The sequence below is a fragment of the Athene noctua genome, chromosome 24, assembly GCF_965140245.1.
Source record: "Athene noctua chromosome 24, bAthNoc1.hap1.1, whole genome shotgun sequence".
Lineage (NCBI taxonomy): Eukaryota > Metazoa > Chordata > Aves > Strigiformes > Strigidae > Athene > Athene noctua.
In genome coordinates, this window is record NC_134060.1 from 4,726,503 (window position 1) to 4,741,382 (window position 14,880).

General features: G+C 51.9%; 1 protein-coding gene across 1 annotated transcript; it reads left to right on the forward strand.

Annotated features, from left to right (window-relative positions):
• Window positions 1-5,235: 5,235 nt before the first annotated feature.
• TMEM222 (transmembrane protein 222) lies at window positions 5,236-13,894 on the forward strand. The gene is made up of 6 exons (XM_074926195.1): window positions 5,236-5,363; window positions 7,697-7,781; window positions 8,511-8,542; window positions 9,215-9,311; window positions 9,478-9,608; window positions 10,627-13,894. Exons 1-6 carry the CDS (start codon window positions 5,251-5,253, stop codon window positions 10,712-10,714), a joined length of 546 nt encoding a protein of 181 aa, XP_074782296.1. The 5' UTR covers window positions 5,236-5,250; the 3' UTR covers window positions 10,715-13,894.
• The last annotated feature ends 986 nt before the right edge of the window (window positions 13,895-14,880 follow it).

Consider the following 14,880-nt stretch of genomic DNA (forward strand, 5'->3'; position numbering starts at 1 on the left):
GTTCTTTCTTGGTGTCATTTTGTTTGGGGAATTGTTCTGGCTTTGTTCTACCTTTCTCCTCTATGGAGGTGGACAAGGGTGGGTGGAGGGTGGCCTGGTTGGGCTGGATGTTGTCTGTTCGACAGTGCTGCTTCATGGAGAACAGAGGCCTCAGTAAACTTGAGTGGGCAGGGGGCTGGGGAGCTCGAAACACAGCCTGTAAGCTGTGGTGGCTGCTGAGTTAGTGCTGCTGTTAAGTTCATGCAGGTGTGGGAGCTCAGATCTGTCGGTGGAGCAAGGGCCAGGGCTGTGTTTGGGAGCAGAGTCCACCTCTGGCTTGGTTTAGAGCTAAGGCTGCAAACGTTGGGGCGAGGGTGAGAAGGGCTTGCTGGGGAAGAGGAGTGATGCACGCATCTTAGGGAAAGATAAATGGTGCTGTAATGGAGTTAGTTTCTCTGAATCATGTTTTGTCAGTGTGGGGGTTAAAATTGATAAAATCCTTGCTGAGTCCCTGCTGAACCTTGGAAGTTTGGGTGAGTGAGGGGGAGGCAAAAATCTGAGTAGAGAGAACAGTCTATCCTTGCCTTTTAAGCTCTTTTTAAAGAGCCTCTTGCCCTGAGGTGGCTTAGTCGGTGGGGCAGACCCAAGGTCAACCTGCCTGAGTCACCACATTACTGACTGATCTTCTGAGTTGTTTCCGCTGTCAGAAACAGCGCATTTATTGCCTTAAAGTGTCTTGCACTCCATGTGGTGTGCAGGACAGCACCACGTAGACCCAGAGATGATCCTGTGCTAAAGAGTATCACAAACTCACTTTCTCCTCTGGGCTCCTGCTGCAAAACCTCCCAAATACTTTCCTGCCCTCCAAGCTGCAGAATGCCAGGCCTTAAGAGTTAGAAAACCGGTTTGCTATTTTCAGAATCCATTTGAACTCTTCTCTTAAAAATTCCCGTTAGACACATTTCAGCTGAAGGCCTTTTGAGGCCTCTTCATTTCAAATCCTGTCTGATATAAATTATTGCTTTAAAAGACAGCTCTGCTCTAACAAAGCAATGTGCATCCACAGCTGGAATTGGCAGTCAACTAATTAGGTCAGATCTTGGACTGAATGGTTGGACAAAGAGGAAGCGTGGAAGGAGAAGCTGAGCATTGAATTGTGGGTGGAAATGGCTAGAAGGACCCAGAAATTGAGTTTTATTTGTAATTTGGGTGAGGGAATTGGGTTGAGGAGGGAGAGGAGCGATATGCTCTGGGATGTGGGGAGAGGAATGCTCGCAGCCCTAGTGATGAGTTCACTTTTCTATGATGTAACTGTTCTCGGTGCCAGGAACGAGTCGGCAAAGGGCTCAAGATGGCTCCTGTCTCTGAGCAAAATGGGAGCAGGATGTCAGAAAATTGCCTGCTGTTGTTGCAGTGAGGAATTCAGTCCTCTGCCTGTTACGCTCCTCGTAGCTTGTTCAGGCCTTACTGCTGCAGGAGAGGAGACTGATCGGGACCCCCTCCAGGGCTGGCAAGGAGAGAAGGTGGGCCTTTTTGTGGGTTTTGTAGCTGAGAAATCGTCGTGACCTGCACTTGGCTCTTTGAGCACTTCCACCTTGTGCCCCTTGTCCCTGAGAAACTGGTGGCTTTTCCTTTAAACATAAAAGTTGCCCTGTGGGTTGGCTGTGTCTGTTGGAGAGGGAGAGAGAAGGAAATGCAGCTTTCAACTGACAGAGGAAGCAGAGAAGACCTGAAGGTTAAAGCTGAGGGGTGAGCTGGCTTAGGGGCATGCTTTTGGGGTGGGTGGCTGAGCCTGCGTATGTTCTTGCACTTGTGAGTAGCACCATCATCAATACAGATGAGAGTGACGTTTCTGGTTCACGCTGAGCGATTAGAGGCTGTCACATTGCAGCAGGCACAGACCACAGGAAGGGGAACAACAAAAAACCGCAAAGCAACCCACCTCCAGGGCGGAGGAAGGACGCCTTGGTGTCCTCCATCAGCCTGTGCCTCGGTGACATTTTAAATCGACTCCTGCACGCGGTGTTGCCTGCTGCTGCCTCGGTTGTCAATGTCAGAAGGGGGAGGGGATCTCTTCCTTGAGTGGTTTGGTTCTGGCAGTCCCTGTAATGTTTGAGCTGTCACAACAGGGAAGGTTCCCAAGGAAGCTGCTTACTGAACAAGAGCTGGCTGGGTGCCTGCTTCTTTCAGGCTCAGAGATGAGCTGGGGTAGAAAGGGGAGGTAACCGAATCCCTTCCAGGCCGAGCTCCAGCTATAGCCATGGTGGTGAGCGCCTGGACAAACCCAAACTGCCGCTCCCTGCAGTGGCCAGGCTCTCCTCTCGGAAGGGCTCTGCAGATCCAGGGTGTGAGTGAGGCACCACCGGCCCTGAGCAGGCAAAGATCCTTGTCCTGAGGACATTTTGGGCCGGTGACGGGAGGTAGAGCTGCTTCCTTGCTGACAACAGGAGAGAGGAGCCACCAGTGGCAAGGCGCTGGCAGAAGTGGGAGCGAAACCTTTTGTTTCTCGTCAAAGGAGAGATTGCAAAAAACAATGATGGCAGTATTCCTGCTCTGTACATCGATCCAGTGTTGTAGTCAGGCAAGATAGCTGCAATAAAAAGCCCGGCCTTTAATTTTATGCATGGAGAACTTCTTACCTGCTATCCCCTCCCTGTTTCCCCCCCCCCCCCCCCCCCCCGCAGTTTCTTTTCCAACTGCAGCTATTTTTCCCTGCTGACTTCAGGTGTTTTGTATTCTGCTTAGATCAATAGCAGTAGAACAGCAGCAGCTTTCCAGTTGTCACTAGGAAGACCCTGCTGTCAGCTACAGCTCACCCATTTTCTGCCAGTGCGGTACTGGGGATGGAGAGCCCTTCTGCTTGCCTGACAAACACAAAAGAAAGCTGTGCAGTACAGGAGCGCTGTATTGATTATTTTAATTTTATTTTGTTTAAATCCAGCCTGGGGAAAACAATGTTCTTCCCATGCTTCAGCAGCTGGGTTTGCCTTCCTGTACTTGGTTTAAGAGGGAATAAACTGGGCTGTCTGCAATGCCCCTGCCCACGCGGGAGGGGAGGGTGTGAGGCAGCACTGCGGGGAGCCGCGTCCTGCTGAGGCTGCCGCTGCCGTCTTTGCTGCGTGGCTCTGCCAAGGGAGCTGGTCCCTGGTGATACGCTGCTTAGCAGCCCCCGAGACACAAGCAGGAAGAGCAAATCCATGGCCTAATCCGACAAACGTGCCAGGACCACGTTAGCTGATGTGAACATTGGCCCCCATTCATAGATTTTTCAACAATCTCTGATATTTATGTTAGCCTGGAGCAAATCAATGCAAGTATTTTTCTTCATCAAACAAAAAGTGTTCACTGAAACACATACAACCTTTGTGCACATCTTCCATCGAAGTGCCAAAGTAGGAAATGTCTGTTGGAAACCAACACACCAGGCATGGCTTTGCTCTCAAGAGTGTCTGTATTTCCTCGGCTTTCTCTCTTTTTGGAACCAGACTGTTTTATGAATTCCCTCACCATCAGATTCCGAGGAGCACAATTTCAGCTCTTGATCAACTCTTGACGCAGTGACACGTGCTGAGACGATGCCCATGCTCAGCTCGAGCGAGTGCCTTGGTGGATGGTTCTGCTTCCATCCAGACGACTTGGAAGCAGCCCTCCCTCTTGTTGGGGCTATCCTAAAACATGCTCTAGACTAGGAAACGCGGTGGGATGTTAGATGATCTCTTGAGGGCTCGGTAGAGGTGAGGTAATGTAGTCTTCAGTGCAGTACTAAGCTAGTTGTGTTGAAGCCCAAGTACTCATATGGCAAGTTAGCGTGTATTGAGGGTGGGTAGGACACCTCCACACTAAACTGTTAGCTGATGCTTTCTACTGCCGTAGCAGCAACTCCAAATTTGTGTCCCCTCTAACTTGTCTCTGCTGTGGGCAGAGGTTACAGATCTCCTGGGCTTTCAAGCTGAAAGCTTCACTAGTCTAAAATTCAGTGAGCGTGTAAGTGCTATTCTGTCCCCAGAACAGAGAATGCATTGATAAATGTGGAAGGCTGGACTCAGTTTAATTATTGAGCAAAGGCAGGTAACGGCAAGCGGAACGCATAGAGATTAAGTCTTTGATGAAGGAGAGAAATTCAGTAAGAAGCGAGGCTGTGATGTGGAAGCTCTGAGTTTGTGATGACCATTGGGAACGTGGCTCTCGCCATCAGCAGGGTTTGCTAACAGCAGAAGCCAGCACCTCGGTGTGCTGGAACCCAACCATGTGCAGGAAGGGGCCAAGACTGTTTAATTAGCAAAACCCGTTAGCAGCGTGCTGTGTACCACCACAAAGTGCTGGAGAGCTCTGGTAAACTGTGGGCCTTGAAGGGAACTGCAGCTCAAGGTCTCGGTGTGAGGAGGAAACGAGCGGCTTCCAAGGAAAGTGTGGAAGGATGTGAAGAGGAGAGCAGGGGCTGGACGCGTGGCAGCTCTCCTGCACATCCTGGGTCTGCTGGGCTGTGGCAAACGATGTCCTCCCTGTTCTCCCCACTAGTTCAGTGCGTTGTCACTCTGTATTTTGCCGAGCGTGTTGTGGTGGGTGGAAATCTGGAATAAACATATTTCTTCTTCAGCTTTCTCGTGTAGTTTGAATTAAACTTCCTAATAAAGCAATTGTTATTTTTCTAATCCGATTCTCCATTTGTAAATGCTGTTCTGCCCCTTGCAGTACCTTGACCTCCTCCTCCTCTCTGGTGGGGGGCTTGGTGTGATGCTTATTTCTGCTTTTTGCAATTTCCTGAGGGGTTCTACCTGCCAGCTCCTGGGGATGACTCGTCCTCCAGCTTCTGATCTTTGTGAGGGCAACAGGGAGAAGTTTGCTGCCGAGGTTCGTGCGGTGAATCTGCCCAAGGTAGGTGCGAGGGGGGGGGAGGTTACCTGCCTGCAGGAGCTTCACCACAGCAGAAGGCTCCGCTGTGAAACAACTCCCGGCCCTTCTGCGCCCCGCGAAGCCGCTGAGGCCCTGGGGGAAGCGGGAAGCTCAGCTCCCCGGGGCAGGGGGGAGCAGCGAGCCAACCCCCCGCGGAGCTGCGGGCTCTCCGTCGGGGCTGGGTGAGCCGCGGGGCCCCTCCCGCCGGGCTTCCCCCTCCCCAAACCGGGCAGGGGGCAACGGGGGGGGCGCTGGGCCCGGCAGGCCGGGGGGAGCCTTGCCCCCTGTGCCGCTTCCTGGTTACCGGCCGTACCCGGAAGCGGGCGCGGTCTCCAGGAAGTGACGCAAAGGCGGCGGCGCAGGGGGCGGGCCCCGGTGATGGCGGAAGCGGAGGCCAAGATGAAGCAGTTCAATGGCGGCGGGGCCGGGCTGGACGCCGAGCGCGGCCGCTTTCCCTACTGCGTGGTGTGGACCCCCATCCCCGTCCTGACGTGAGTGCGGGCCCTGCGCTCCGGGCGGCCGGGCCGCGGCTGCCGGGGGAGGGCCCGGCCCGGGGCAGCCCTCGCCTCTCCCAGGGCCCGGCCCGCTCCGGGGGGTGCCTGGGTGGTCAGCCCGCTGCGGAGCTGGCGAGGAGCCCGGCCGGCTCGGGGGGTAACCGGGGGCTGGCCCACGTTGGGGCGGGCGGACCGGGGGAACCGGCTGCCTGGCCTGCTCCGGGGAGGGCAGGGTGCCCGGCTTTGGGGTGCCAGGCTGCTTCAGTCCCTGGGGGAGGGCTCTCCTCTCCCCGCAGCAGGGGCGTGTGTGCGGAAAGCTTTGCGGTGAGCGGGCTTGTCCCCGCAGGAGCCGGAGTGGAGGGGATCCAGAGAAACGTGGGAAACCTTTCATGCTTTGGGAGGAAGGGTTTGGCTGCGGGGATCTTAGACCACCTTATGCCTTGAGGAGAGTCTCTGCGCTTCGCTTTTAATGAGTTAGAAGTTTATTTGCCTTCCCAGTCTCGTCGGCCAAGTGTAGGCAGGCTCCGAGGAGAACTTTTGAGTTTTTCTCTGGTCGTGGGAAAATGAAAAACTGTAAAATGTGGCTCTGGGGTTAGTCTGGGAACACAAAGGCTTATTTTTATGCCTTCCTCTTCCCCTCCGGTTCAAATCAGGTGACAATGTTTACTGAGCCAGAGGTGAAAGTCAGGTAGAAGACGTGGTGTGGTCTGTGCCAGGATCGGGAATGGCACCACAACTCCTCGGCGAGGGGAAGCTGCAACTTTCCTGCTGCTGCTGCGCATACAGCTACAAACCAGCTTCGGTTTTTACCTCTTTTCTTTTTTGATCGCTTCAAATTTCAACCTTAGTCTTTTCCTTGAGGATTTTTCAAAGCTTTTAACCTTCTTGTCTCCCACTGGGACTGATGAAGAGATCTGTCCTGCTCCCAAAGTCACTGCGCATCCATATTTGTTTGAGGGTTCATTCCGTGATGAATAGTGGCATGCTCCTGTGGATTTTGTTTTGCAGTAGAAATTTTAGTGGTGTTTGGTAAAATTTCTCCTTAGACTCCACATTAGCTCCATTTTCTCCCTCTGACGTTTCCTGTCATCTTTGGAATTGGACACTTAAAAGCTAGTCAGTGCTGAGAGAATTAAAAAAAAAGGAACAAGTGTCCAGACCTTTGAAGGGGCAACGCTATGACAGTGTTATATTCAGCCATACCTTCTGGCTGATAAAACACTGCCCAGGTAGCCAAATTGTTTGGTCGCTTTGCATCAGACCAGATAGGAACATGGAGAGGGTAAGTGATGCAAGTGCAGAACATAAACCTTGCGGAGTCCTTTTTCTGCCTCCCAGAGTTATGTTATCACCGGGAGCCATATGCTGTTTATAATCTCAGCTGTGTTTATCGGTGTGTAGGGCTTGTCTTTCCTCATAACATCCGACCGCCTCGGTCCCTTTGTATTTTGATAGTTTTAGAATTTCTCTGATTGAGCCGTGACTTGTGAATCTGTTTCTGATTAGCGTTGCTGTAATCTCTTCTGAGATATTAGTTGCTGCGTGCAGTCCCTCAGGGAGAGAGGAGTGAGAAATTGGAGAGAGGTCAGCAAACCTGAGAATGCCGGAGGATGTGGGAGAGAGCTGTAACTTGGCCTGAAGTATTTACTTCTGAGTGATGATGATGGAAGGGGGTTGGGATATAGATTTGCTGCTCCCTGGGGCTGTAAATATCCCATGTAGAGGAGGAGGCCTTTGAAACAATGGGATCATTTAGGGGAGGGAATGCTTTCTGCAGTCAGGAGCCCCGTTTTCTGTCTGGGGGTGCTTAAATCTAGTTTGCTGCAGCGTGGATGGGGAGATGGGCAGGGTGACCTTATTTTCAGCTGTTGAAGCAGAAAGTCTGGTTTGATCTGAAGGCAGTTTCTCCTGGACCTGACCTTTTTGCTTGCATAAACAAATGGGTTGATTCTGGGAGAGCAGGGCTTGCCCTTCCCCAGCCAGGGACGTGTGTCATGCAGGCCTTCGGAGTCTTGCGCTCTCCATAACTGCCACCGCTCATGGTAAAACCCCAGAGCCTGACTGCCCCACGGATGAGCTGGCTCTAGGTATTCCCTGCATGTTTTTCTTTTGCTTGTACCTCTTCCGCGTCTCTACCGGCCTTTGCCTGGCTTTGGTTCACCTGCTTTCATCCTGCAGCCGCGTAGCACGCGCTAACTGTCCCTGTCTGTCCCATGCTATGCAGTTGGTTGTGCGGCCGCTCCAGCAGTCTCCTGGCAGCATGTTGCACGTGCTCGGTGTGAGCGGGGGGCAAATAGCTCAGCCTGACGCTTGGCTTGTTGCCTCGGTAGATGGCTCTTCCCGATCATTGGCCACATGGGTATCTGCACATCGACCGGAGTCATTCGGGACTTCGCGGGGCCGTACTTTGTCTCGGTAAGTAGATGATGGATCCAGGTGCTTAAGCAAAATCTGTTCTTGGTCTAGTTCTCACCCTCAGTGGTGACTTTTGAGCCATCCCCTGCCATCTGCAGCTTAAAGTTCTGCAAAGTAATGGCTTTAGATGTTTCTGAAGATCTTTGCTATTACTCTGTGGGCCGCTGCGCAGTGGATGTCATCTGGGGGATATGATAGGCAGTGGCTAGCTTGGTTTAGTGAGCAGAAGGGAAAAAATCTTGTGGACCTAAATTCTCTTACAGTAGTCTAATTCTGAGCAGCAGAAGTTGCCTTCCAACTTCCTCAGCATGCCTGTTACTGTCATGCTGCTTAGCATCAGGTATGTGCCAGTCTTCTAAACTGCTTTATAGTCAGGGGAGTTTTAAGTTGGGATAATTAATGCTCTTAATAGAGTGGAACATTTACAACTTTGAGTTAACAAGGTATTAACAGTTAAAAAAATAAAGGAGGGGGAACAAGGTACTTACACCATACAGCTAGATTATTGCACTGTGTATAGAGTATAAATATAGTCATGCCCAGAACAGGAATATGAAAACAATTGAAATCTAAATCCAGACACACAAATAAGATTGGTGTCTTGAGACTGCTGAGGCAATGTGACAGTTTTATCACTAAGCGATCGCAGGCTGTGAGACCTTCCAGCAAGAGGCACGTCATGAATATTGTGTGGGTTTATCCTCTTGAGACGTTTTTCCTTTTTTGTAGGAAGACAACATGGCATTTGGGAAGCCAGTGAAGTAAGTGCTCTTGTTAGTTTTTATTAAAGGACGTCTGCAGGTCAGTTGGTTAGTTTAATTCACGGAGACAGACGTGCTATAATATTGCTTTTCTTGTTGTTCTGATGCCCTAATTCAAGTGGATGGTTACTGTGTCTCTGCTTTTCAAGAAACCACATTAAATTAAATCTTTTTAGAAGTGTGACAGCAATGTAATGGTATTAATAACTAGAGTCTTTATTAAAAATAAAAGAAAGGCTAAAACATTTTAAGAGAATGTTAACAACAAGTGCTCCAAGTAAATACTGCCCGTGCTGGACTAATGAACTGGCATCACTCGCATCCTGTTAATGATTTTCTTGGGGAAGGAGGAGAGGTGTCTGGGTTTTGTATATCTGTCAGATCAAGTTTACGTTTTGAATGGCCGGAAGGTTTCATATCGCGGGACGTGAAAGCAGTTCAGAGTTTTGTCTGTGCCCCTGAGGTCTGTGGTTTCTCTCTCTGGAGTGCTGAGGGTGCTGAGCAGTAGTTCCTGCTGCCCTCTGCAGCATATACTTGTCTTGAAGAGCTCAGCTCCGTGGACTCCAGAGGTAGTGGATTTCTGTAAAGCCTTTAAACATCTTCCTGCTGGGAAGAGCAAGCAGCTGTGAAGATGCAGCAGTAATGTGAAGGGATCTGTTCTCATCCTTCCAGGTACTGGAAACTGGATCCCAGCAAAGTATACTCCACCAGTCCCAATGCTTGGGACACGGCCGTACACGATGCCTCGGAGGAGTACAAGCACCGAATGGTAGGGCTCGGGTGATGAAGTCCTGTCTGTGCGTGGAGGAATATTTCCCCAGAGTTTGGGTCCTTGCTGCAGGAGTGGGACCCGTGGCTCTGCACCAGCACAGGGTGCAGAACTGGGGAGCCTCAAGACCAAGATTCCTAATCCCCTGCCCCTTTTTCTGTTCCAGCACAACCTTTGCTGTGATAACTGCCATTCTCATGTGGCTCTGGCCTTAAACTTGATGAAATATGATAACAGCACCTCCTGGAACATGGTGAAGCTCTGCTTCTTCTCACTCCTGTATGGGAAGTATGTAAGGTGAGCTGAGGAGCAGTCTAGATTCAGCAGGAAAAGGGGCTTTTCATTCGTTTTTCCTATCCCTCTAAAGCTTCAGCCTGTCCTGTGGAGAAGGGAGAACTCTCCCACAACATGTGGGTGTATGTTGCTGGTAGGTGGTATTGTCACTGCCTGCTGCCTGTTCTTAAGAAAAGAACCGAGAGTGCTTGTTGGGTTGCCCTACATGCTGCTCCCAAAATACTGTATCTGGCAGCTAGTTTAGGGTGCCTGGAATTTGGGAAATGCTAGCTGAAGCAAATTGTGCTCTGTGTTGTCTTGTGGCTGGGTTAGGTCAGAACATAAGGTCACAGAATGGCTTGTCTCCAAAGATTACTGCTTTCTCTTCCCTCTCTTGAATCTTGTTTACATGCAAGACAAACTAATCAGATTTCCCACTGCTGTGGAGCTTCCAGTTTGAGTGGAGAGGGAAACCCTGAGCTTCCCTTACTAGAAAGGGCACTTAATCTCCATTTCAGCTCCTTGTGCCTGAAGAGGAGATTCTATGAGGAATGCCCTGCATAAAGCTTCTGAGTTGCTCCACTTATGTTGGGTCTTTCCTGTTCTGGAAAACAGCTCTCTACCAGGTTTAGTCCCTGTCATCCAGTTTTAGACAGGTTTAGTCCCTGTCATCTTGGTTAAATACGGCAACAGTCTGAATAATGAGGCCTGCAGCAACAGGGTTTCATTTTTTTTGTGGTCTCTTGTCACTGCTCCTGTCTGTGCAGGTCTGCCACGTGCTAGTCTTTGACCTGAATTTAAGCTGGAAGGAGAATCCAGCCCTGTTGTTCATGATATATTTATTCATGGACCTGATTTAGTCTCAATTTTTATCACTGACTGAATCTCCAGAAAGTGATGTGTGGCAGTGCCAGCAATGGATAAGAAAGTCAGAATGGCATCTGTCTCCCTCTGATTTCTCCAGTTATTCTTGCATCCTTCTCTCCCTATTGTCTTTCTCTGCTGATTTCTTTAAACCCTTCCCCTTTTTTCCGTTTTGCAGCATAGGAGGATTTGTGAAGACCTGGCTTCCTTTTGTCCTCTTCTTGGGGCTGATCGTGACCGTTGTTCTCACACTTCATTTGCGGTGATGGCAGCTGTGAAATCCCCGTTCTGGGCACACGAAGGAGGAAACTGTGACTGATCCAGCGGGATGGAGGCATGGGACTCTGGGAGGCGTTTTCCAGGGAAGGTGGCAACTCTACTCCATTGTAACAGCTCATCTTTGTTTCCTGGAACTGGCTTCTTTTCCTTCTGTTTTTGTTCTGTCGGTGGTGTCTCCCAGTGTCAGGGGTCTTGAAGCCTCCTGCTCTCTCCCTGAATATGCTCCCTCTCTGCAGTTTGGTAGGTAGACGCGCGATCAGGAAAGGAGAGGTGTCGCACCTTTCCTCTCAGTGCCAAGTAAAAAGCCTCAAGGAGCACAAGCAGATAACACCTTGTAAGGTTCTCTCTGATCACCTGGTTTCTTCCTCTTGGCAGACTTCATCAGATGCTTCCTCAGATTTCCTGAGTCTCCAAGAAGTTGCTCTTTCCCCGTTGGACGACTCTCCCATAGCACATGTTTCACAGTGGAGGTGTGGGGTTCCTCCTGGGGACGTAGAGTGCCACAGCACTCCCTGACAGTCTCCCCAGTAGCGACGGAAAGGTGTTGACGGTGCAACACTCCTCTTGAAGAGACACACAGAGGAACGCTCTGTGGCAGGGCAGATTCATCTGGTCCTGCTGGTGAGCCCAGAAAGGCAGGAAAGGCCATCGTCTGGCTTGGGGATGGCTCATGGCAGTCTGCACACTTTCAAGTCTGTTGCAGAGTTGGGAGTCTACTGCTAAGTCCCTTTTAGCTTGTGCCAGAAAAAATAGAGCTTCCCTGCTTCTCCTTGTGCTCTGAATATCTAAAACTGTCGTTAAACTTCTCATGAGCCACTCACTTTCTTTTGATCCCTAATACTTTATGTGGCGCAGCGTATGTGAGCCTGCAGAGGTGGCAGCAGCAGGAGGAACATGTTTCTGGGGCAGAAGGCTTAATGTAGGGGTTTGAAAGCATCCATGAGTGCAGCTCCTGAGACCTGAGTTTAGTAGGGCCATCAGAGATTAAAAGAAAAGGTGAAGGGACTGGAAAGCATCCATGTTCTGGTTGGGCTTTGCAGTAGCAAATGGATGCTGGCTTTCTTGAATCTGGTTCTGGGATGGTACACAAGGTCTGTTTATTTCTTTGGTGTGCTTTGAAGAGCACACCTGGGGTAAAAGCGCTTTGCAGGACTGGTTTAGGTGTGAGAAATGCTGGTCTGGCAACGTTGGTGGGCTTGGTGGCCCCTTTGAGCCCTGAATCGGGCAGGACGGGTAGTAGGGGGTAGGTTGTTCTTGAGTGCTAGGCAGGAAGTGAATTTGGACATGACCCAGAGCCTCTTCCAGGACGAGAGGTCCAGGTCTGTGTTTGCTGAGGCTCTGGCCTCCAGATGCTGCTTTCTGTGGGGCTCTGAGCCAGGGGCTTCTTTAAAAAGTGTGGCTGAAGGGTTGTGTGCAGTTGAGCAGATCCCCTCTGACTGCAGCGGAAGATGAGAGTAGCTTTCCCACTCATGCCTTGAAAAACCAGCTCTTTACTCCACAGCCTGATGGATTTCAACCTGCTTGTGGCCAGCAAGAAAGCTCTTCTCGACTACCTGCCATTTCCGTGGCTCCCTCTGACTGGGAAGCCCCTTCGCTGTCACCCCGCTGGCTCTCAGGCCTGTCCTTGTGTGCCTTTCCATCTGCTTCCATCTCCAACTCCTCTAGCCACGTGGGAGGCTTGGGGACTCCTCTTGGGCTTCTCGATTTCTGCGGTTCCTCCTTTTCCTCAGTCACTTTTAAATAACTCCTTTAACCTCTCCCTTTTCCTAGTGTCCAGTTGTCTCTGTCATCTGGTTTTCTCCTTTCTGGGAGGGGGCAGGGGGGAACTGCACAGACCTCGGTGCCCTTCCACGTCTACCTGGGACTGAAATAGTCGGTGTCTGCTCTGTACAGTCATCTCGAGCCTGTGTGGAGAGCAGGCTGGAGGCTGCTGGGCCTGGGGCTGATTAGAAAGCCACAATCTTGATCAAAGAGAACCTTACGATGAAAAGGATGGTGTCTTACCGAGCTACCCTGTGTTGCTGCAGTCTCCGCCCAGCGAGCCTGCTGGATAACGTGCCCTAGGACAAGCCAGCTGAACAGGAGAGATTAATCCTTTGCCTCTGTTTTTAATTTAAGTATGATTTCTCGGAGTGACCCGCCAAGGATGCGCTGGGAGTCCCTGGCCCCAGGGCTGAAGCCAACCTGTCTTACGCAGTAGCAATAACCTAGAGACTCTTAGGCCTGTCTCACACGTTGATTCAGTGTTTTATCGACAAGCTATACAAGCGTTGCCAAAGCTGAGACTTCAAGTTGTCGGGAGAGGCCGGGAGCGGGGCTGCTGGTCACAGTCCCTGCTCCTGGGACTTCTGAACATGTTGAGTGCCATTTCCCACCGTAAAAATCCTCGTCGTTTGCTCCTAACACTTTTGACCGCATCCGGGTTTTGGATAGAGACTTACTGTGAGCAGCAAACGAGATTTGTAGTGGGTCGGAGTGCTGGCTGAACAGCCCACCCGCTCCCACCGACGGGGGGTGGCTCCGGGCTTCCAAAGGAAACGTGGCCAAGGGGAGAGCAAGGCCCAAAGCTGAGGTACGGCCGGGCCAGCCCCCCTGTCCCTGCTGGCCACGCCAGGCTGCCTGCACTCCCACAACACGGGACGCTGCCCGCAGCGGTTGGATGCTGGGAGAGGCGAGTGGTCTGCTCAGATTTACCGTTTTCCTACGCTGCGGGAGCGTCAGACCAGTGCCGTGGGGAGCGGAGGAGCCCCGGCGTGGGGTCCCCGTGGTGCTGCAGCCATCAGCTGTGGGTGGGTGGGGAGTGGGCTGCTTCCTCTGGGCACGGGAGGTGGCAGAAGGGGTGGGTGGGGAAGGAATGTCCTCTCCTTGCAGCTTCCTTCATCTCACTACCGGCTTCTTCGCAGTGCCCCCTTCGACTGGCCACATCAAAGGTTCACCCCATCCTTCACCTTTCAGATGCCAGTTTTGTGCTCCCCTCCTCTCCCCCTTGCACGTGCTTGTGCTGCAGAGCTCCGTGCTGCTGCTCTCCGGCGAGGGCGAGCCCTCCGTACCCTCATCCTTTGTTCTCTTCATCTCTGTGGGGCGCTGGATTACTTTGTAAATATTTAAACTCTGCTTCTGTGGTTTCATAATCCTGACGGTAGGGGAAATAAACTTATTTCTGTGGATGTCTCCAAGCGCAGCAGCATCTCTTATAGTCAAGACTCTTTCTTTCCTTCTCCCAGCCAGGAGCTGGGTTGGTATTCGCTCTGGCCCCTCTCCTGCCCGCAGGCAGCATGTCTGCCTGCCCGCAGGAGCTGGACCCCAAAGCTCCCACGCTTTTTACTTTATGAATTTGCCCTTTGCTCTGCTCCAGGGCAAAACTCACAGCCCTGTTTTCAGACCTGCTGCTGAGAAGGGGGTGTTTTGGGGGCAGGAGAAACCCGGTTGCTGCAGCGTGGGAAGCGTTTGCAGGGTCTCAAAGGCAGGGACCTGCCACTGGCCTTTGTTATGTTTGGGGGGAGAAGGGGCTCTGCCTGCTCTTGCTCTTTGCTGATCCTCAGCCTCTGCCCCAGGCAGCCAGAGCCTGCTCTGGGGAGGAGGATGCTTTTTTAGATGCTCAGCCCCCTCTTGCAGGTTGATCCCCTTTAGCTGTGAATAGTTTCCCTTTCCCTTGAGTCTCTGATGACTGTTTTCTTGGAGGCTGGGGGCATTGGCCTCCCAGCTCCTTTTCCCTGCCAGCACAGAGCCCCCATCTTCCTGCAGGCTCTTGGGGAGGGGACGCGTGTGCTGGGCCTGGGGCTGCCGGGAGCTACTGAGGAGCGGGGAGCAGGGCGGGATGGGAAGACTTGGCTTGGTTTCCCCTCTCCCAGCAGGGTACCACTGCCTGAACTGGGAGCGAGGGGCGCTGGGGCTCTGCTGTCACCATTGCTAATGCAGCGGCCGATTTTCTGTTACATCTGATATCCAGAGGCCAAAGCTGCACCGTGGGGGAGGTAGATCAGCCTGAAAATTAGCTTGTGTACAAGGCTCGGGGATTTAACAGCGCAGCCATCTTACAAAAAAACCACCTGGATCCTCTCCTGCGCAGCCCCTCGAGCCAAACCACGCTGCTCCTGCGGATGCGTTAACTCCAGCCCCTGCTTTGGCTCCGGGGCTGCAAATTGGCAGCGCT

Bases quoted from the DNA above. Each gene is read 5' to 3' on its own strand.
- TMEM222 (XM_074926195.1), top strand. From the start codon at position 5,251: ATGGCGGAAGCGGAGGCCAAGATGAAGCAGTTCAATGGCGGCGGGGCC. The intron at 5,364-7,696 runs GTGAGTGCGGGC...TTGCCTCGGTAG, and splicing joins ACCCCCATCCCCGTCCTGAC to ATGGCTCTTCCCGATCATTG. The intron at 7,782-8,510 runs GTAAGTAGATGA...CCTTTTTTGTAG, and splicing joins CGGGGCCGTACTTTGTCTCG to GAAGACAACATGGCATTTGG.